Here is a 22668-nt window from a genome sequence, read left to right on the forward strand (position 1 = left end):
AATGCAACAAGTTTTCCATCTAGAGGTTTTTAAATGTAATTTTCCCTTTGCTCTAGAACACCTTTTCCCCAATTTGCTTAGGTCCTTTCAGTGCGTATCTTAATCATCATTTCCTAAGGAAAGAATTCCCTAACTTCATACCACTTTAGGAATCTGCAAGGCATAATTTGATAGCACCTTGATATTTTCCTTCATACCAACTGTGATCAATTGTGTAATTGGTTGTTGAATGTCACTAAGTAGAGTATAAGGTCTGTGCTTTTCTGGTTCACCCCTGTATGCCTAATATCTAGAATGGAGAGATTCATAAATGGTTTGAATGATTAATGAATGGCAAATTGTACTTCTTCCTGGATTAGGATAGTCAGTGTTTCCTGCCTCAAGTCCAACCTAAACACCCACGCATGCACGCGCACACATGCAGAACCTCTATTACGCCTGCTAACTCATTTAATGTCTTGTTCAGGGGCATTAGTAGGCATTACAGCATGAAAGTCTACCTTCGTCACTAACTCACTAAGTTAGAAGAAGAAATCAAGGGGCACTAAGCACAGAAACAGCTTTGAAGAATGAGTAGGCGGGCCATGTTGCCTCCCTGGAGTCCCAGAGTAAGGACATATGTCTGCCTCTGTTTTTTGTTTCTAGAGGCCTGTCTTTTCTATTTGTTCTGAATGACAGGGCAGGGTGGTCAGCTTTATTTAGCTTGGACTGTGTTCTTGCTTTTCTCTCCCTGTAGCACTGTGGCTGCAAGCATCAATGCCTTAGCAACAGTGACCTTTGAGGATTTTGTCAAGAGCTGTTTTCCCCATCTCTCCGACAAGCTGAGCACGTGGATCAGTAAAGGCTTATGTAGGTACAGCCAGTGGACCTTCTACTCCCTGTCATGAAATGTACATGTGGTATAGGCCAAAACCCCGCACATGCTATTCAGCGCTCTCTTACAGGCACAAATGCACACTGAGACGTATGAGAAATTTCACAAATGGATTCACACTTCCAAAAATACCAGGAGGGTAAAGGAAAGAGTTACCACCTAGCTTACCTTTCACCAACCTTATATTCGACACTCTTGAGTACTCCCTCAACACTCCAGATTTGTCACTTCAATATCCCCTGATGATGCCTTGTATTAATCATATTCATCCCTCTACATGTAGCCATTCACTTTATTTGTTAAAGTCAAATTCTTTCTCTTTCTTTTTTATTATTTATAATTGTTATTTATTTACTTATTTATTTTTAGTATAGTTGACACACAATATTACATTAGTCTCAAGTGTACAACATGGTGATTTGACAAGTTTGTACATTGTGTCAGATTCTGTTCTAAGGAATTTTTTATTACCAAACTCCTGGTAAACTCATTTGCTTAATCACACATTGCATAGTATGTTTATGCTCACTGTAGCACTTATCATACTGAATTACAGTTTTACAAAGATTATTTCTTTTTAAGTATTAACAAATTATATACTTATTCACTTATTATGGACGATATAAGTAGTTGGAGAAAATATATGTACTTTTTAAATAAAATTATACCTAATTTTGCTCCAGGTTGGTTTTTTTCTAGGATACTATAGTGAGCAGTTTCCTGTGTCATTTATGCATTATTTGAAAACATGGTTTTTTAATGTTTGCTTAATATTCTGCAAAATGGCTTACTTTTATATTTTTATGTTGATACTTTTAAAAATCTTTTTTAAAATTTTTTATAACATTTTGATATCTGTATACATTGATCTATGATGGCATACATAATTTTTTCCTTAATAAAAACCTCCAAAAGAAAACTACCAGATCAAATAATACAAATTCACTGACAGTTCTTGACATACTCATGAAAAATATCCCGTCTGGTCAGATTAATATTTATGTGTGGCAGCAGTGAGTAGTGACATGTTTTTCCATGTCCTTGATATTAGTATCTTTAAAAATTGGCCCACTTGATGGGCAAAATAACATCACATGTTTACTTTAGTTTACATTTTTTGATTTGTAGTGAATTTGAACGCTTGTCAGATGATAAATAACCATTTGTATTTTTGTGAAAATTTTATTTATGCTTTCTGTTTATTGAGATATTAGACATTTTGTCTGGAAAATCTCTTCATGGATAAAGTAAATGTGACCCTTGCATATTGAAGAATGTCCTCTAGATATTTTTTATGTACAGAAATTATAATTATATCATTGGTGAAATATATGTATCATTTCTTTAACTATTTTATCCATTTCTTTATGCTTACAAATTTCCCATTCAAAACTCTTTTAAATATTTCCTTATTTTTTCTATAATGTAAGATTCTTTCATCTATAAGAATTTGTTTAAGAATATAATATACTTAATTTCATTAAATTATTTATCAGTTGTAGAACTAATACCATCTTGTTTTATACTCTAGATTTATAATGTTTTACTTAAAATATCTGCTAGAACAACTCCTGCCACTTTTCTTTTAATTTAAAATTTAAAACTTTTTCAATTGTAACTTCCCTTTGTTTTTCTACTGAACCAAACTTTCAGTTATACATGTTTATATATTCTTCAGATTAACTTTAAAATACTTTATTGTACATCATGGAGCTGCACGTCCATCCCAATGGTAATGCATTAAATCTAAAAATGTTTTGGGGAAGAACTGACATCTTTGTAAGCTTTCCATCTACCAATAGTATTTTTCTATAATAGTTTTTTTTAGCCTGGATATGAATTACACTCATGTGTTCCTTCTTCAGCTTTTCCCTTCCTCTCCCTTCTCATTATTCTTTATCTTCTCCTTTTCTTCTTTCATTGATATTATGAATGGGATGTTTTCTCCATAGTATCTTCTAAACTGTTTATTATGAATGTGGAATACCTTCAGCTTTTCATTTATTTTGTTTTGTATCTGGTCATTTATCCTCGCTGGTTCTTAAAATTCTAATTGGTTTTCTAGTAAGTGTCTGAAAATACTGATTGTTTTATATCCTTATTCTTAAATATTCTTCTAATTTGGATTGTTTGTTCTCCATATCCTTTACTTTTTCTCCTATTTTTGTAATTTCTTCCTTTCCTCTGATGTTACTTTTCTCACTATTTGCTTTTAGTTCTCCACAAAACAAATTTATTAACAATAATGATTTTAATTCTGTGATTGTGCTTCATTCCTTATATTTTATTATATAAATTCAATCTTACAGTAAAATTTAAAGAGTTTTACTATGAATTCTCATATATATACCCTCTAGATTCTCCATTAATATTGTCCTAAACTTGCTTTTTCATATATCCATCCAGCTCTCTATCCATTCTTATTATAACATATATTTTGATACATTTAAAAGTAAATTGCAGACATCAGTACACTTCTCCCTAATTATTTTAGGATACACATTATTAACTAGAATTTAATACTTTGTTTTAAATTTTTTTCCTGAGAGAGAGTGAGGAAGAGCATGTGTGAGTGAGGAAGGGGCAGAAGGAGAGGGGGAAAATCTTAAGCAGGCTTCATGCCCAAAGTGGAGCCTGATGTGGGAATCCATCCCATGACCCTGGGAATATGACTTAAGCCAAAATCAAGAGTTGGTTGCTTAAACAACTGAGCAATCCAGGAACCCTTACAAGTTTTTATGTAAAAATCTACTTACAATGAAATAGACAAATGGTAAGTGTATTTGTTGAGTTTTGACAAACTCATATACCACTCAACCACTAAAGATATAAATCATTACCATTACCTTGGAAGGTTCTCTCTTGCTCATTCCAAACAATCCCTGCTTCCCCTCACCTCCAGAAACAACCATTATTCTGATATTTCCACCATAGATTAGTTTTACTTGTTCTAGAATTTCATATACATGAACTCACACAGCACATACCCTTTTTTGGTAGGACTACTCTCATTCAGCATGTTTTTGTTTTCGAGATTTATCCATGTTGTTTTGTATATCAGCAGTTCACCCCTTTTTATTATTTAGTAGTATGACATTATATGAATATACCAGTTTCTTAAACTTCTATTTCTATTAATGGACCTGGACTGTTTCAGTTTGAGTTTATAACAAATAAAGCTACTCTGAATACTCTTGCACAAGTCTTTATGTGAACATATTTTCATTTCTACTTAGTAACAACTTCAGAGTGGATGTGCTTTATCAATTACCATTTTTTATTTCTTTATAGTCCTTCCTTAGCCCACCTGGACCCATCTGTATCTAAGCTTATTGGTGTTGCACCCTATCTTGCTTTTCTTCATCTCACTTGCTTTCTCTTGATCTGAACTTGACCTCAGCCTATGTGTTTTTGCATCATATTAAAATTGCCAAGCAGTTGCTAACTACTTTCTTTCTGGTCCCTAAAGTAAATTATTTCTACAAAGCATACTCTGTATTTGAGCTTTTATGTTAATATATTCATTCATTTGTTTGGCAATATTTCTTCTTTTTTTCTGCTTATGCTTAAACAAAGATGAATAGGTCAATGCTGACCACATGTTTGTTAACTAGGTAGGTGAATGACCTTGATTTTATTCATTATCTCACATATAGATTAAAGCTAATAGCAGGTGGATGGGCATTACTTCCAGTACAATTCCCAATTTCTAGAAGATAGTAATAAATATGTTCTATGACAGCAGAAATGTCTTCTGTGCCCCTGGTTTATTGTCTGATCCAATGAGCTGATATAGCACTTGTAAAATTCATAGCATTTTCTGCAACTGTGGAACTTTCTCTCTTTCCCACATTTACTGCTTTGTTTGTGGTGCCATTCATTCCAGGTCTCTATGAACTCCTACCAATTTCCCTTACATTTTCTGCCTAACTAGTTGCTATTGACTGTAATCTGGTGGTGGAAATATAATGTTTGAGCGGGAGGGGTACTGAATCAATTCTCTAGTCAGCACACAAAAAAAATACAACTCCTGGATTGAGAGATGGCTGCCTAGAATTTCACTTGAACACGTAACTGTTAGCCTAGTAGGAGGAAAATCAATGGTTAACAGCAAACGTGTCTTTTGTTATTTTTTTCAGGTATGTGGAGTTCTTCTTATTCATGAAGCAGTTCAGAATCAGGGAAAATATTGTTTTTTGCAGTCCAGTCTATCATCTTTAAAGATAATGAGCTTCTGACCTGACCTTCTTAGAATGTGGGATCTTTGGGACAGGAATCAGATCCTGACTTTATAGCACTGGCACTGGTAAAGTGCCTGACATATGGTCAGTACTCCATAAAATTGAATCAATAATCATGTTGGGAACTGAGCTAGATATTTAGCTGAGAGATAACTTCAAGCAGAATAAACAAAATCATTTTCTTTCCATTTCTGTCACTGTGTCTCTGTCTATATCTCTGACTCTTTGTCTCTCATTTAGTTTAAGGGTTATAATGAGAATTGAATGTAATTTTAAGATCATCCTTAAATAAAAATGTATAAAAACAATGACTTTTTAAAAGGTGGCTTAAAATAACTCATCATCTTAAAAAGATGAGTAAGAGACTTATGTTGCTTCATTCAGTGAGGTCCTCTGGTATTAGTGGTCCTGTTTGAGATGCTTTAAGGCAAGGTACTCCGATGGCCCTGGCAAGTCTCCCACATAGATATGTAAACAAATAAATCATTATGCAGTATACAAAGGGCCATAAAGATGACATGAATAAAGCACTAAAAGAAAACAGAAAAACATTCCAGATTTGCAAACGCTGTGAAGTAAAATGTATAGATACTTTAGCTGTCTTAAAGATGAAGAACTATCTGAATCCCAGAAAGGTCTTCAGTTGATTATTGATGAGTGGTCATACTGGAATTACTTTCCACTAAGTTGGTCTGGATTAGTCCAGGCCAGTGTCTTTTCCACATTTTCCTGTTGCATCTACATGATAACTTTCTTCCTGAACCTGGAGAGAAAACCCCTTAAGGCTGGATTCCAGCTCCTTTTGCCTGACTGGGAACAAAGTTTCCCTTGCTTACCCTCTGGGGCTTGTGATGGCTGAGTGGCAAAGACACTTCTCACGGAGTTCCCTTCCAAAATGGCTTCCCTCAGAGACAGTCCTGGGTAGGAGCTCAAGAAATCCCTCAAAGCCAGCTTGGATGATGGTCACAGGTTTTCTTTCTTTCAGGTCTTTTGTTTGGCGTGATGTGTACCTCCATGGCTGTGGCTGCATCTCTCATGGGAGGCGTCGTGCAGGTAATGAAAGAGAGAAAAGATGCCTTTGATTTCATAGCAATTTTAGGCCACTTTCTATGCTAAGGCTTTGCCTATCCCTCCAAGTACCATATGCTGAGACTCTGATACCAGGTCTGAATTAAACATGCATGTAAAATTTCAACCAAAATTGCTTTCAGAAGGGGAAACTTTTAAAAGCTAGTAATGGAAGTCAATAATGGTACACTGCCCTTTTCAAATACATATCTGAGCATGTATGATCCTGAAATAAAAGTAGTATTGATAAGTCATAATGATAATTATAATCACACCCAAAAATATAACAATTGCTATTAATGGAGCACTTACTCTGTTCCAGGTACACAATCCCAAATGTTTTACCACATTTAGCCTTTATTACTTCTCTCAGGGTAGCATAATTAATATACTAACTTTACAGATGAAGAAACTAAGAAATAGGGAGGTGATGTGATGGTCTCAGCGTCACATAAGTAAGGAGTGGGGAGCTGCATATGAGCCCACTTCTATTGAACTGCCTCCCATACATCCAACTCCTCTTTCCATAAAAAGATGGCACAAGAAGGAGTCTCAAGGGTAATACGGTTCAGCATCTTCATTTTGTAGATAAGTACAGAAAAGAGTGAACATATCCTGCTCAGGTTCTCACAGCTGGTCAGTGTCTGAGCCAGGTTTATGGCCCAAGTCTCCTGAGCCACCCTTCTTCCCTCTGCAAATCGGCCACCTCAGAAGCAACAGCAGATAAGCCCATCTTCAGATTTTCCTTCTGCCCTATAATTCCCCTTGTATCTTTGCATAATTTATTTTTTAATGTTTATTTATTTATTTTGAAAGAAAGAGAGCCCTAGTGGGCTAGGGGAAAGAGAGAGAGAGAGAGAATCTTAGGCAGGGATCTCCACACCCAGTGCAGGTCCTGACTTAAGACTGAATCCCATGGCTCATGATCTGAGCCAAAGTCCAGAGTCAGTCACTTACCCAAACCTCCTGGATGCCCATCTTAGCATAATTTCAACATCCTTTATGTTATCTTGGAACAGCATAAGTTTTCAATAAATGTTGCTTCAACAATGAAATGAATAAGTGTGCCTGAATAGCAATCGCTGATTTTTAGTTGCTTTACTTTACTTTTTATTTTTTAAAAATATTTATATTTTATTTTTTAAAGCTCTATTTATTTAAGTAACCTCTACATCCAACACGGGGCTCAAACTCACGACCTTTACTCAAGAGTCGCACACTCTTCCAACTAAGCCAGTCAGGAACCCCCAGTTTTACTTTAAAATGGGACCATAGACCATATGTAGAGAAGCAGAGGGTACAGGGGGTGGGGGTGGTGGCAGAAACAGGGGGAGGGGCAGGTAGCAGCACTGAAGATCACGTGTTAACTAGTGATTTGCAGAGGTCACTTTCAGAAAGGTCGTTCTATTTATTATGCTTCTATATTAACCACTATCATCTAGCTCTGCTAAGGACTGTAATGAGTTCTAAGCATGTTCTTATCTCCACTTAAGAAAGTGCAAACAGTTCAACAACCAAATGGCATGCCTTGGGAGTCAGAGGGCTCACTAACAGGGTAGGTAATACCAATTAAAGGATGTAAAAATAGTGGATAACACTTGAAACTAATATAACACTATGTGTTAACTAAATGGAATTAAAATTAAAACTTAAGGAAAAGAAAAAAGAAAACAATAATAGTAGATAACATTTAGGGGGTGCCCATTATGTGATCTGGAGCACTTAGTCACTATTCTGACCTTTCTCAGATTACACATTGATTACTCCCAAGAAACCCCAGGAAGCAGGCATCATGATTTCCACTTGATATATGAGAAAGCTACAACCAATATGGTAACCCCCAGCCCAAAGCACATGCTCTTCTTCATCATCCCCAGTTTGCAGGAGCAATTTACGTGAGATTTGCCCACTGAGAAGAAAGCTGTTGGATGAGACTTAAGTCTTCCTCCAATGGAACCTGCTTAGGAACAACAACAACAACAACAACAACAAAACAAAGATAAAAATTAAGATTAGTTTAGTTGTGTAAGTTATAGAAATACACATCTTCAAAAGCCAGAAACTCTTGAATTTTTTTTCTTTCTATTATGTAAAGACCTTTTTATACAGAAGCATATTGGTTGGTGACTTTATGAGATTCTTAATGTATTTTCCTCCATGGGGAGGGATAAACACCTTTCCTAACTTATTGATTCTCTTATATAATAGCTAGTCAATTAGCTTCTGAATTCAGCAACCAGGGCAACTATGAATTCATGCTATCAATCAGCAGAGGAAATGTCGAGGATATTAAATTAAGTAATGACTTTGGGGAAGAGTATCGACTTTAATCTTATCTGCCTCTATCTTGTCAAAGAGCTATCTGTGGCATTGACTTCATAAAAAATTAAACAGAAAAAACAAACAAAAATGCATTGCAGCTCATCTTTCTAGAGAAAAGCACTCATATTACAGATGGAGGGGATTTGATGGCCTCTTGGTCCTATCTATTTTTCATAAAGAAGACACTCTGAAATAGAAGGTGCCTGAATTAATATTAGAACATTCACCAAATCAGAGTTATGAGAGGCAGGGTCAAAGTTAGAATCCAAATATTCTGTTGGTGATGGAAACTTTCAAGAACATTTTTCCCTTAAACAAAATGAACCATTATGAGAGTCTGTGTTCTTGACATTTTTTTCTGTAGACTGCCTTCAGGAGAGAAAATGTGGGTTTTATAGCCAAACAAAGCTAGCTTAAATCTCTTTAATCTTACCTCTCCCATTTTTTAAATGGAATTATATCTTTAATATGTTTTCTGTCAGTGCAGTGTTCTCTTCTATAAAATTCAGTTAGTGGTATCTACCAAACAGGGTAATTGTGAGGATGAAATAATCTGGAGTGCTTATGTAGTTCCTATATGTGGTGCCTGACAAACATTAAGATACAGATAGGATCTTTATAGTGCATCCGAATCTCACTGTTGATGTAAGAGCCCTACAGATGCATTGAAACAAGATACTGAAGGATAGCATGTACGTGCTCATGTGCATGCATGCTGGCACCCACCCATGCCTGCTCACTTGCATGCATATCAGTGCGTGTATGTCCAAGACTCATGGAAGGCCATGGCACAGAGCTACAGGTCAATAGCAGATCAGTTTAATGAAAGCCACTTGCCGAGATAATGGGCTCAATAACATGGAGGCTAAGACATACGGAAATGCACTTGTCAAACTCCCTCAATCGCCAAAGAAAATGGAGCCCTTGAAAATGGGATATGAGATATGGAGTGTCCAGTAGTCTTTCTAACATGTCCCAGCTGAATGCTTCAACATCTGGGTGGGCTGTTGGGAGTGGGGTAATCTGTTATAATCAAAGTGATAGAATTGTTTAAACAAGATTAGAATAGGTGATCAGTTTGTAAGACATGAAACATAAGTTATAGATATATTTATTTTGGTACATTATAAAACAAAAGGTTTTTTTTTTTTGACAAGATAGAAAATGTAAACAAATCAATGAGTTCCACCTTAAGGGAAAACTACTTTTACCAAATCCAAATTACCTGTGTGTATGTACACACACACACACACACACACACACACACACACACAAATGTATGTTTGCATGTATTTTTATTATTTTATACAATGCTTATCATTGAGCCCAGAGGGGAGAAATGATTTCCAGAAAGCACATGGGTAAAAAGTGGCACAAGCAGGACTAGGGTTAAATTTTATCCTAGGTCTGAGAGAGAGAGTGACAGTGTGTGATCCCAGGTGGCCATGGATTCAGGGGAGCCGGCACGTTTATCAGATCCATCTTGTTCCACAGGCTGCGCTCAGCATCCATGGCATGTGTGGGGGCCCAATGCTAGGCCTGTTCTCTCTGGGAATCCTGTTCCCTTTTGTGAACTGGAAGGTAAGGATCCTGCACGTCTCTCCACGATTCCCACTAAAACTTCATGAAGCCCAGCTAGCTTCTCTCTTTTCTCACTTCTCCTTGGGTAGGTCGTCTCTCTGTGTCAGGAAAAAAAATGGTGGCTTTTTTTGGTGGTAGACCTAACAGAAACCAAACCCTCCTATCTCTGACATCAGTGAAGCCTTTTTAGAGGCAGAAAGCAAGGAAAGTAAGAGGAGGACATGAAGTGCTGGATGTCATGCCATCAAAGTTGACTCTTTAGGATTTAAATTGTTCTTCCTAAATTCAGGGCTCACAAAATGAAATTTAATAGATATATTGAGTTCAGGAATAATTTAAGTTAAGGACAACTTTGAAGACTCAAAAACCTGTAAACTTTACTTTTCTTTCTATTTTACTTAAAATGATAATGACTTTAACTTAATTAACTAATTTAAGAAAGGGAGAGTAAACAAACCTGGTGTATTCTGAAAGCTAGATACTCTTGGGTTTGCTGCCTAACAAGCTAATTGTGTATCTTTTTTTAATGTTTATTGATTTTTGAGAGATAGAGAGAGACAGAGTATGAGCTGGAGAGGAGCAGAGAGGAGGAGACACAGAATCTGAAGCAGGCTCCAGGCTCTGAGCTGTCAGCACAGAGCCCAATGAGGGGCTCGAACTCACAAACTGTGAGATCATGACCTGAGCTGAAGTCAGACGCTTAACTGACTGAGCCACCCAGGCACCCCTAATTATGTATGTTTAAGTAAATGTTGTTAGGATGACTTTTAGTAAATATAAATCAAACTGAACATTTAATTGAAAAAACAATATAATCTTTAAAACAGTTTAAAAATCATAATTTTCTCAATCTAGCAAAATTGTCATTTTTTTTACTTATTGACATTCATACACTTATATACATATATTTTTTATTGTCTTTAGATTACAAAAATCTGACTCTACATGTTTTAAAATATATTTTAGGGTGCTCAATGAAGCCTGAGTCACATGGTATATCTAATTAGGTGACTACTGCTATCTGACCCTTGTTGACCTTTATTCTAGATAAATCTCATGGACCTAGGCAAAGAGCATGGATAGGTAGGGACCATTTGAGAATTTTTAGTGCTTTCCTTATAATCTTACTTGTTTCAATTTACTTTTCAGATATTGAGGTTGACAAGGATAACTATGTTTTGGAGAGATAGTATGAAGGAAGGCAATATGACCATGAAAAAATGGTCATATTGAGCTACAGAACATCTTAGTCATTCTACACATTAACTTGTTATCCATGTTAGTAAATTGTGGTTCTTGCACAGAAAACCAGCTTGCTTCAGGTAGAGGAAGGTAAACATTACAAATTTGGTTCACCTCCCCTCATCATTGGCCATGGCTGATCCTACTCATCATCATGTGGATGAAGCCCCAGAATTTTTCCCAGCATGGCTTTCTAGGTACCTACTATAAATCACTGAGGGTTGAATCTTTTGTTGACACCCACTCACTCTTTGCTGGTAGGCCAGGGGTCAGCAAACTACACCCCTCAAGACAAATCTAGCCAGCGTCCAGTTTTAGGTATGGCCTGCAAGCTTCCAATGGTTTTCACATTTTTAAATGACTGGAAAATTTAAAAGAAGAACAAAATTTTGTGACCCCAAAATATATGAAATTCACAATTAAGTGCCCCAAGATAATTTTACAGCTTATAACCACTCCCCTTTGTTTACATAATATGTATGTCTGTTTTTGTGCTATAGGGCAGAAACTGAGTAGTTGGGACAGACACGGGATGGCCCACAAAGCCTAAAATATTTACTAACTGGCTGTTTGTAATAGAAGTTTCAGACTTCTGGTCTAGACCAAGGCATACGTATTTGGATCATATACATTGCTTTAGTTTCCCCAAACAATAATGAACAAAACATTTTAATCCTGTTATCAAAAAGTCTTCCCTGAATAAACAGAGTAACTACCAAATTATTTTCTCTCACATAGGCTCAGCTGTCTAGTGGAGGCTGGGAGAATTCAGATTTTATTTTCCAGTGGTCCTGGTCACTGCTAGACTGCTCTTTCTCCTTTATAAGAGAAATGACTCTATTACTCATTGACTTTTCACTGTTTATCTGTCAAGAAGTAGGACTTTAGAATGGCAACACCAGTAAGCATGCTTGCTGGTATTTAGACCCAAGCAAAAAGCTCCCAACTTGTGAGTCAGGGACTCTGCTAGAATCACTTAGAAAGAGATATGAAAGAAAGAATTTCTATATAATAGCTTATAGTGTCTGTCAATAAAAAATGAGCACATTGTCTCCATTTTCTGAGGGTTTCCCAGGCTTCTGAAATTCTTCTACTGGGAATGAAGTCTTAATAGACTTTCCCCCCAGTTTTTAAATATAATTGATGTATGGCACTGAATAAATAGAAGAAGTACAGAATAGTGAATTGACTTAGATATTTGTGAAATAATTACATTAAGTGTGCCATCATCTCATATGGACAAAAAAAGAAAAAATATTTTTTCTTTATGATGAGAATTCTTAGGATGTACTTTCTTAACAATATCCAGATATGCCATACAGGGATGTTAACTGTAGTCATCATGTTGTATGTTTCTCGACAGATTAAATGGTAAGAAAAAGCTAAATGGAGGGAAAAAGAAGTTCCTCCTAGAAATCTAAAAATAGTAACCATTAAAACATTCTTCTGTGTTTTCATTTAAAGTACAAGTTACTCCTAAATAAAACTGCATTGTGGGAGTTGGCAAAAAAAAAAAAAAAGGCAGTTTGGGTGTGCTGTTTCCAGCACGTGTGGCCAAGACTTAGGGTGGACAGTAAGGATCTCTGAGGTGTGGACTCCTCATCTCCTTTTTCTTTCAACAGCTTTGTCAAATCTCTCATTTTTTCTCTCCCTTCATCAAGGGTGCACTGGGTGGCCTTCTAACTGGAATCACCTTGTCATTTTGGGTGGCCATTGGGGCCTTCATTTACCCTGCACCAGCCTCGAAGACATGGCCCTTACCTTTATCAACAGACCAGTGTGTCCCATCAAATGTGACAGAATCACCACCTACAGAGCTATCCAGCAGGTGTGTGGACCTTAAAAGTGATGTTCCATCCCAGGGAGCAGGTAACCAGGTTTGAGAAAGATGCATCCTCCAGGGATAAGTCTGATGAGCCAGGTCTTGCTTTCCTGTTAAAATCCTTCTGGGCAGTGCCCAGCATTGAAGAGTGCCATGTAGAGGTAATGACTATTCTGCAGATATTGATTCCTCTGCATCCCAGGGTTCACAAGAGTAACCTCAGCAAAAGAGTTAATTGGAATTATGAGTTCAAAATGGGAAAAGTAGTAATTGGAGGGTGAAAATGAGTGGTATGGAGCTCAGGGATCATGCCCTGGAAAGAGTAAAGGGCCTGCGTAGAATGGTTGTGAACACACTGATTTGGGAGCACTGCTGTGAACTTGCAGCTTTTAGATCAAACTAAATGGAGCTTAACAAAGGATTTCTCTTGATTTCTGGATGGAATAGGTAACTTAAGACACCAAAATACAGAAGATAACATAGTGTAGGGAGAATATCATTTTCTTTGAAATCATAAATGCCTAGGTTTAGATGTGGGTTTTATCATTTATCTACTCTTTCTCTGTATAAGTTAATAACTTGTCGCTTCATGAATTCTCAAGAGTCTTTGAAAAAAAATGAGGGTAATAATATTTACTTTACTGGTTCTTTGAGAGGATTAAGCGAGAAAGGATAAATATAGCCTGTAGCAGTGTACCTGACTTTAATAAATGCACTTTCTCGTGCTCTCATTGTCTGTAGAAACAAATCTAAGAAATGTGGGAGAGCTCCTTGTCTCTATGTATCAGGTGGAAAAACTATTGTGGGCTGCACTGGGATGATGTAGGTAGAGCCACGTTCTAGGACTGTGTTCCTGAGTAGGTTGTCCTGCCTACATAGTCTATGAACACTCCATTATCTTGCTTCCATTTGCTTCTGAGTTTCATCTAGTTTAGAACCACTCCTTTTCATGAATCTTATGAGCACATAATATCAACCTAGTACAGTTCCTACGTTCACCATGTTTCTTCCCTCAGGCCCATGCTTCTTCTATCCTCTGTTCTTTGAGTGCTAGATATTGGCCCTAACTCCCTTTCTTGACTCATCTTTAAAAACGAGCTCAGGTATTGGCTCACACACAAGCATTTTTCATATGCTCACAGAATCCATTATTCCTAATCCAGGGTGTTACCATTCCACTTTAGGATTGTCTGTTAGCTCCTATATGTAGACTTTGCAGCTTACTCATCTTCTTATTTCTGATACCTGCCACAATTCTTGGCACTAAATCTCAGCTTAATAAATGTCTAAAGAGTGAATAAAACAAAAAAAAATGAAAGGCACAGTCCTCATTGCACTTCTTATAATTAGTGCATATGTTACAATACTTATAATACAAAGATGGGTTGGATTGAGTGCAATACAGAGCACAGCTAGTATACAATTGATTCTTTAAAAAACTAACCAAATGGCAAAAAATTAAGTGTTGGAATTTTGAGAAATGCCAGGTTCTACAATAGGCCTTTAAGTCATTGTGGATCATAGCATGAGAACTCATGGAACCGTCGACATATGCTGTTGTCCTCCACAGACCTGCAATCGCTGACACCTGGTATTCGCTCTCCTACCTCTACTACAGTGCAGTGGGCTGCCTAGGATGCATTGCTGCTGGGATAATCATCAGCCTCATAACAGGTTGGTTATGTGGATTTCTCTCATTGGGGCCAAGGAAGACATGGTCTAGCTTCCTGCATTGGTGGGCTAGATGGATGTCTTACTAATTTGGAGTCCACTGATTCTAATCCCATGATTTTGGATCCACTGCAAGAAGCCCTTCTTCCCAAAGACATGTCTCCTGTTTTCAAGCTCATATGCAAAATCATTCTCCTGATTATCATTTATATATGATTATTGATATGTTTAACACATATATTTTAAAATATCCCCCATACATTATGGGAAAAAGAAATGATGTTTCAACACATGGCCCCCAGAAGCCAGAGTACAAAATCTTTTGTAATGTAACAATCAGTAGGAAAGTTTAAATATTAAGAGCATATCTTTCCTCCTTCATCTCAGTAAGAAACTGGAGTTTTTCTCATAATCACCTCCTATCTCATGGGTGAGACTTACGTAACATACTAGATGGGGACTCTTTCTCAAATTCATTCAAAATTCTGATACAGCTGCTGAAATTTCAAGTGCAAAGTACTTTTTTGCAGGGGAGAAACCTACCTCCTCATCCACAGGAAATGGTCTCATCCTCTTTGAGCTTCTCCTTTCTCATGACTTATGCTGTCATAGTCATGTAGTTTCTGTTGACAAATGTGGTTTCAACCAGAGGGGAAGATGGTTTTCAATGCCTGATTCCTAAGGTCTTACTCATTAAATAGATGATACATGCTCTTGATTGAGGGCAAATACAAAGCTTCAAACTTGAGTTCCATTTTCATTTTTAACCTTGCTATCATTGATAACTGCAGTCCTAAATTTTGATTTTTTTGTTCACCATCTCCCAAAGGCTTCCCCCACCAAGAATAAAACTAAATTTAATCCATATGAGGCAAAACCAGTGTTACACTATATATTAACTAACTACAATTTAAATAAAAACTTGAAAGAAACAAACAGAAAAATCCATGTGAAGTAAAGAATGTTTTCTTCTTAGCAAGCCTCAGCCTCCTGCCCTAAGAGATAAAGTATCTATGTTATTTGATGAAGTGTTTGATATATTTGTGGTCTCTTAAGAAACAGTCTTCTTTGCTTGATATCCTGGGAATGGTTGGGTTGAGGATTAAATTTTTCTTATTCGAAGCTGCCCTTGGTTAGCAGTTTGAGGTTATAAGAGTCCCTTTATCACTGCCCATACATACACATACACTAAGGAAAATGGAGTGTTTCAGGTTAAGATCACATATGTTCAATTTCTTGTTTCACCATTTTCCAAACCATAGAAAAATGTATTATTTCCTCACTTACGCAAGGAGAATAATAATATGTATTTTATAAAGAGTAGATGTATTTTATAAACTACATAAAATATGCTTAGTACATAGAAGGCATTCACTAATAAAAGAAATACAATTATTAAGAGGAGTACAATTTATTTGGTTGAATGTCTTTTAACAGAGTGACATAATGCCAGGGAATATATCACTTAAGCTTCAATTTGAAGCATTAGGAATCTATACATTTTTTATCTCTAGAAAGAAATTTGAATAAAAAGCTTGTAGACTGGCACAGTGTCTGGTACAGAGGTGGAACGAGATCAAGGTTGTAACTGCTCCTCTGCTGCCCCATTTAGGGACAGTCAGACTAAACTGGTTACTGAATTAATGACTACCACTGAATGAGATTGGGTATGCATGAATATTTATCATGGTACCAAAGTTTGCAACAGTTCTAGACAAGGAATATTGTCAGCCTTTAAATCCTGGCTTAAATATCAATGTGGCTCTTATTCCACAGCGGGATTTGAAGGAATGGGGCATTGGACAGGTATATTTTAATGACTGAAAAGGTGTCAGGAAAGTCTAGATTGGCTGAAGGGAATGTCAAGGTATTGCTTATTCAGAATATTGGGGTGGAAGGAAGAAGAAATGGTAAACATAATCTTTTTAATTTTACAAATAGTGACTCTGATGGCTTCTAACATACCTGATTTGGGTGAAAAATCATGAGTTTTCCTAAAGGAAGAAATTATGAGTTCTGCCATCCCTTATGTTGACCTACAAAGGGGTAGAGTTTTCTATAATCCATCTTTATTTTTTTTATTGTACCATGTCACAATTTCTCTTTTATTATTTCTACATTTTATTTTATTTTATTTATTTTTTATTTATTTTTAATTTATTTTTAATAGTTTATTTTCAAATTGGTTTCCATGTAACACCCAGTGCTTCTCCCCACAAGTGCCCCCCACCATGACCATCACCTCCTTCCCTCCCCCCCCCCCCCCCTTTTGTCCATGGTTTGTTTTCAGTATTCAATGGTCTCTCATGATTTGCGTCCCTCTCTCTCTCCAACTCTCTTTCCCCCTTCCCCTCCCTATGGTCCTCTGTTAGGTTTCTCCTATTACACCTATGAGTGCAAACATATGGTATCTGTCCTTCTCTGCCTGGCTTATTTTGCTTAGCATGACACCCTCGAGGTCCATCCCCTTTGCTACAAATGGCCAGATTTCATTCTTCCTCATTGCCATATAGTACTCCATTGTGTATATATACCACATCTTCTTGATCCATTCATCATATAATCCATCTTTAAAAAGAAATACGGTGTCTCTACTTAAGTCTACGACTGTGAATTAGCCTGACCTGACAGTTTGTGGCTATTTAAAACCTATCCTCCGACTCACTTAAAGGAGTTACCAAACTCTGTCTATTAGCCAGTCAGGCTTATTTTCACCCTTATACTAAGAAATGACCTACATAGTAACTATACAATATTTAAATCCTTATAGAAGACCTAGAAACATGCAATTACCTAATCCATCTATCTTTTCATTAATAGGTTACCAAAGTGGCAAGGATATTCAACCACTGCTAATTAGACCGGTTTGCAATTTATTTTGCTTTTGGTCTAAGAAATACAAAAGACTGTGCTGGTGTGGTGTTCAGCATGATGGTGAGACTGAGCAGGTGAGCTGATGTTTGAGCTTCTGAACAACACACATGAGCTCAAAGGGATTCCCTTGTTGCCCAATTAAACCATCTGCAAAGGTGGGTGTGAGAAAGGAAGGCAATGAATATTATAATTTGAATCTAGTTTCAGCTTCAGTTAACCTCAGCTAATCAGCTTTTGAGCACATAAATATGTCCACAGGCAAATGTAATATACCCCTGGGGGTGAATTGTTGACATTGCAAGTGGTCATTTCCAAAAATTTCTTTTAACCCTTCTGGGGTGAAATCTAGGAAAAATATAAAAATGAACAGTAGGAATAAAGGAATAAAAGAGGGAGCGCAATCTAGTATAATGGTGAATAGCAGTGGCTTTAGAGCCAGTCCTGGATACCATCCTGGTTCCATGTCTTATTTGCCTTGGGTAAATTGTTTAACCTCTTTCAGCTTCAGCTTGTATTGGAAAAGTGGGAGGAGACCATACAGTGCCATCTGGGCACAAACATCTCTAGCTCCATGAAGTGTAAATATAGAGTCAGATTGACTGGGAGAACTTCTTAGGTAGAGAAGCAGCAGGCTGCACAGCTCCCCGTCTCCCAGTGAGAATTTAGACTAGGACTAGAGCACCATCCAAGTATCATTAAGCTCATATCAGCCAAAGGCCACCAGCCTCGGAACAAATCAAAGTCATTGACTTGATGCAGCCAGGGGGTGAGTGGGGGTCACTGCAGGGAAAGCAGGCAATGCCACCCTTATTGACAACAGGGATGCTGAGTGTGTCTTTTGTAAGGTTTGTGTTCCCACTGAACCCTGATAGGAATCTAAGGGAAGTCGGGAATGAAAACAAAGCTGTCTGGGGGCACATTTGGTAAGAAAGCAGTCATCCCTCAGACTTATTACAGCATTTGGCAACAGCTGGACCTTGGGAGACGTAATGTTTCCTGTGAAGTTTGCAAATGGTCTTATCTATGCCAATCCTCTCTGTATCATTCAGAACAAGAGTGTACTTGTTTTTTCCTTTTCTTAGGGCTTATTAACATTCTTTCATTCCCACACATTTCATACTTTTAGTACTCTAGAGGACAGACTTCACCCATATCACATCACCTAAGTGGCCAATTATTCTCCTTCCCTAAAACACCAGATTAATATAGACATGAAGTAAAGCTGAGGTTAACAATTACTGAAGAAAGGAGAGCAGCAACCTGATAGGCGTTCTGAATGCGAAGGCACTCTATTTTGATGAGAAAGCAGCTGCTCGAGTACGGCATTGTTTGGATAAATGGATTTTGAGGAAGTTCTAGAAGGAAATAATGAAGCTATTTACTGATTTACAACTTATCTTCCTGAGCAAGAATTTCCTGGAACGAATGATAAATTCTGTTGATACAGGCAGCTTCTGTTCTCAAGGCTGAATTGTGAGTGGGAAGGAACACTTAGCACGTCATTACTGGGTTCCTTTCCTGAAGAATGACATTGGGCAGCTTCTGAGGGAGTCGCATTCAGGTCTCCCTCCTATTATCAAGAGGCTTTGCTGTTCACAGGAAGGAAAGGCACCACCACATCTGAGACATAGGTTTGTCTTTCCTCAGGAAGTATCACTAGTACCTTACAAGCCTACTATACTAACAGAGAGATATACAATATATATTTCTTCATACAACACAGGATATATTGCAAATGCTCACTAAATTGTTCTGTCTGTTTTTATTATCATTAGAAATAGTACCTACATGAGTTGAATCATCATCATAGTTATGAATTAAGAAATGTATTGCTTTCTTATTTACACATAATTTGATTTGATATCATGTCAATTGATCATATTATATCATTTGAAGGGTGGTGCTAAGCAAGATTCACTGAGAGGGATTTGGAATACATTAAGACTAACTCTATAATATGGTTTTTTTCCTTCATTTTCCCCAGGAAACCCTTGAGAATGTCAGTTCCTGGAAACAAGGGGCTGAATCTGTCTTACAGAATGGACTCAGGCAAGAAAACCTGGTCCATATTCCAGGCCACGATCCCAAGGACAAAAGCTACGACAATATGGCATTAGAGAAGATTACTCATTTCTAACACCTGCATCGAGTATAACACACACACACACACACACACACACACACACACACACAGATACACACAGACCACATACTATGTGCCTATTGGTTAGCAGACTTGTGTGTTTGTCACTGCTAGAAGACAGGGATGGCTCATGTCTATTTATACTTATTTATAACTACAAATAAATAAAATGACTGTTCCCAGGATATTCCCAGGATATTCTTTGGAAGACCCCAGCTTCCATGTGAGAAGAAACAGTCAAGCTTTAAGTGCACTGGCAAACTTCCTTCTGGATTAAATTGGAACTGGATTTCACCACAGTGCAAAGAATCAGTCCCTTTGTTTCACGTAATAGTAAATCAGGATTTTTTTGTTTTGTTTTGATAATTCTCTAACCATCAAATATCTTGGAGTTTATAGGCAGAACGTGGAAGAGGGTATGCATATTAAATGGTTCTCCATCACTGCTAATAAAAGGAAGGAGTGTCATCTACCCCAACCCCCACATCTCACATATATATAGACACATTTCACATCTCCTCACACTGCAGTTGCAGCTGGAACACTTAAATGACATTAAACCCCTCGACCCACACCTCCACACCTTCAAGTCCTCTTCTGATCATCCCTGCTACTGCAGCTGTCCTGACCAAGCCTTAGAAATAATTTTTCTCAGCATAGGAGAAGGACTGGTATATCTAGTTAGTGCAACAACCATACCTAAATATGCTGCTCCCTTTGTACTCTTGATAAAGCATTTCTTTCTTTCTATCACCTTACAGGGGAAAAATGACTGCACTCATCAGAAGTCTGGAGTCTTTCCAAGGGTTGGGTAAAGAGGAAAAAGGAATGTCCTATTTAGGAGGCGGTTAGGATGGCATATGGAAAAGAATCTTGCAAATAGCTTACCAGCCCACAGATTTCACTAGTCATGGGGTCTTCTTTGGAGCAAAATACCTCATCCACAGGATTTATACTCTACTTATTCAGCTCTTATACACAAAGTCAACATGTTCCACCAGGCTAAGGTGAGAGAAGTAAAGAGCTATACGGTTGAATCACGAAAATTACTTTTTAAGTTCTAGAGTAAAAGGAAATAATCGAACAAAAGGTAACAAATGGAGGGGCAATGCAAGCTTTTTGGAAGAAGTGAAGAAATGAAGTCCTTAAAAAATGAAAAAGAACCAGTGCCACAGGGGCTAGACCAGAGGAAAGACAGAAAACGAGCCAACATCTCAGTGTCAGGTCCCTTAGGGCAAGCGTCAGATATATATTGATTTTGGTGGCCCGGTAAGATCAAAAGATCTGGAAATATATCAGCAAAATAAAAAGAAATGGTTCGAATGGGAAGGGTAAGAAGTCCAAAAGGTTATGTTGTTTAAACCCAAGCTGGGAGGGAAAACCTGGAAAGAAGCATAAGATAGGGGGGAAAATTATGTAACCAGTAGTTATTACTAAGGAGAGAATATAGAAAAAAATCCGGGGTAAAACACCTGTGAAGGAACTAAAAACCAACTGGAATTTACAGGCCACAGCCCAATGCTCGTCTTCTCTCCCTCTACTCAATAGAAGAGACTAGAGGGAGAAAAAGAGAGAATTGGGCTGTGGAAAAGATACATTTGGAAAAAGAAGGAAGGAAGTAAAAAGTACAAAATACATTTGGAAAAATATGTGAAAGTGAGAAGGAGCAGAATTTCTAGAAGCACTTTTTTCAAGTCCAGCAAGCTAATGAAAGTATTGACCTAAGGATTTCCGAGTTGAAAGGCACAATTATTTTCTAGATGCTTTGGTAGTTAGGACATTCTTCTGAATTAGAGCCTGAAAAATATATTGGGTGAACGTTGGAAATGGGCCAAACCTCATTGGCTTAATTAATATCTTATGATTAGGAAGAGAAATAATCACTCTGGGGTGAGAATTTGATAAACAGCAGCTATTAGCTATGTGGCTTTTTCTCCTCCCAGAGGAATGCTTTACTGATAAATTAGCCATTATTTACTTTAAGAAAAAGATAAATCAATTACTATCCCTGCATCCTGACTTCTCACCACACCTCCGTCAGAGATGCTAACGCTGGAGAAAGAACACAAGAGTGGTGTTCTTTTCAGGCAAGAGCATGGATCTAGTCCCTGAAGGGTGTCTGAACTGATCAGCGGACACTCAGACATCAGAGAGCACATGGCGGTTGGCCACAGCAGACATTCTGAGCTGACAGCACCCCTCACCCCTGAAAGTGCGGAGATGCCTGCACACAGGCGTGGTCTCTGCTGCTAAGAACCAGAAGCATGGAGCTGCCTCTCCAGGCACACCAGACACGCAAGGCACTGGGTGAGAGGCTGCTGTATACGTGAAATAATACATTTCAAGCTTTTGAGCTTTCACTTGGAATTGTACGAAAACAAACGATACCAAATAGTTACTCATTTTACTCACAAATTATCCCACAGATATTTCACTAGGTCAGCATGTTTCCCAGAAGGTTTTTTAGGACACTTTTTCTTTTTTTAGTCACTAATTTTCTTACCTGGAGTGTTATCAAGGCACAAAATGACTTACAAAGGGGAGATTTATTATTATTATTATTATTATTATTATTATTATTATTATTAAAATGGCTCTGTTTTCTTTCTTTCATTATGACTTAACATTCTGAGAGCTTCTAGAGGTCATCTAAAGATCCCTCCTAATTCTTCCTATTTGAATAAATACGGAAAAATGTTAAGGCTTTAGGTAGAGAAGAGATGGGAGTTCCAGAAAAAACCATCTTCCGCAGTGTCCAGGAACCATATCTGTTGTGTGGCTAAACAGAAAGAAACTGTGAAGTGCAGTCAATAGATTTGACTACTTTCGT

General features: G+C 37.4%; 1 protein-coding gene across 2 annotated transcripts in view; it reads left to right on the top strand.

The window, feature by feature from the left end:
* The window catches only part of SLC5A12 (solute carrier family 5 member 12), a 48577-nt gene extending 28440 nt beyond the window's left edge, over positions 1–20137 (top strand). Inside the window, exons 9-15 of one of the 2 annotated variants that reach the window (XM_029957175.1) lie at positions 737–849; positions 6101–6168; positions 10000–10086; positions 12990–13156; positions 14721–14824; positions 17642–17769; positions 19680–20137. In XM_029957175.1, coding sequence (XP_029813035.1) covers positions 737–849; positions 6101–6168; positions 10000–10086; positions 12990–13156; positions 14721–14824; positions 17642–17769; positions 19680–19832 — 820 coding nt within the window. In that variant the 3' untranslated portion in view covers positions 19833–20137. The remainder of the gene's footprint in view (positions 1–736; positions 850–6100; positions 6169–9999; positions 10087–12989; positions 13157–14720; positions 14825–17641; positions 17770–19679) is intronic. The other variant, XM_029957176.1, reaches the window with a different exon arrangement.
* The last annotated feature ends 2531 nt before the right edge of the window (positions 20138–22668 follow it).

The sequence above is a fragment of the Suricata suricatta genome, chromosome 11, assembly GCF_006229205.1.
Source record: "Suricata suricatta isolate VVHF042 chromosome 11, meerkat_22Aug2017_6uvM2_HiC, whole genome shotgun sequence".
Lineage (NCBI taxonomy): Eukaryota > Metazoa > Chordata > Mammalia > Carnivora > Herpestidae > Suricata > Suricata suricatta.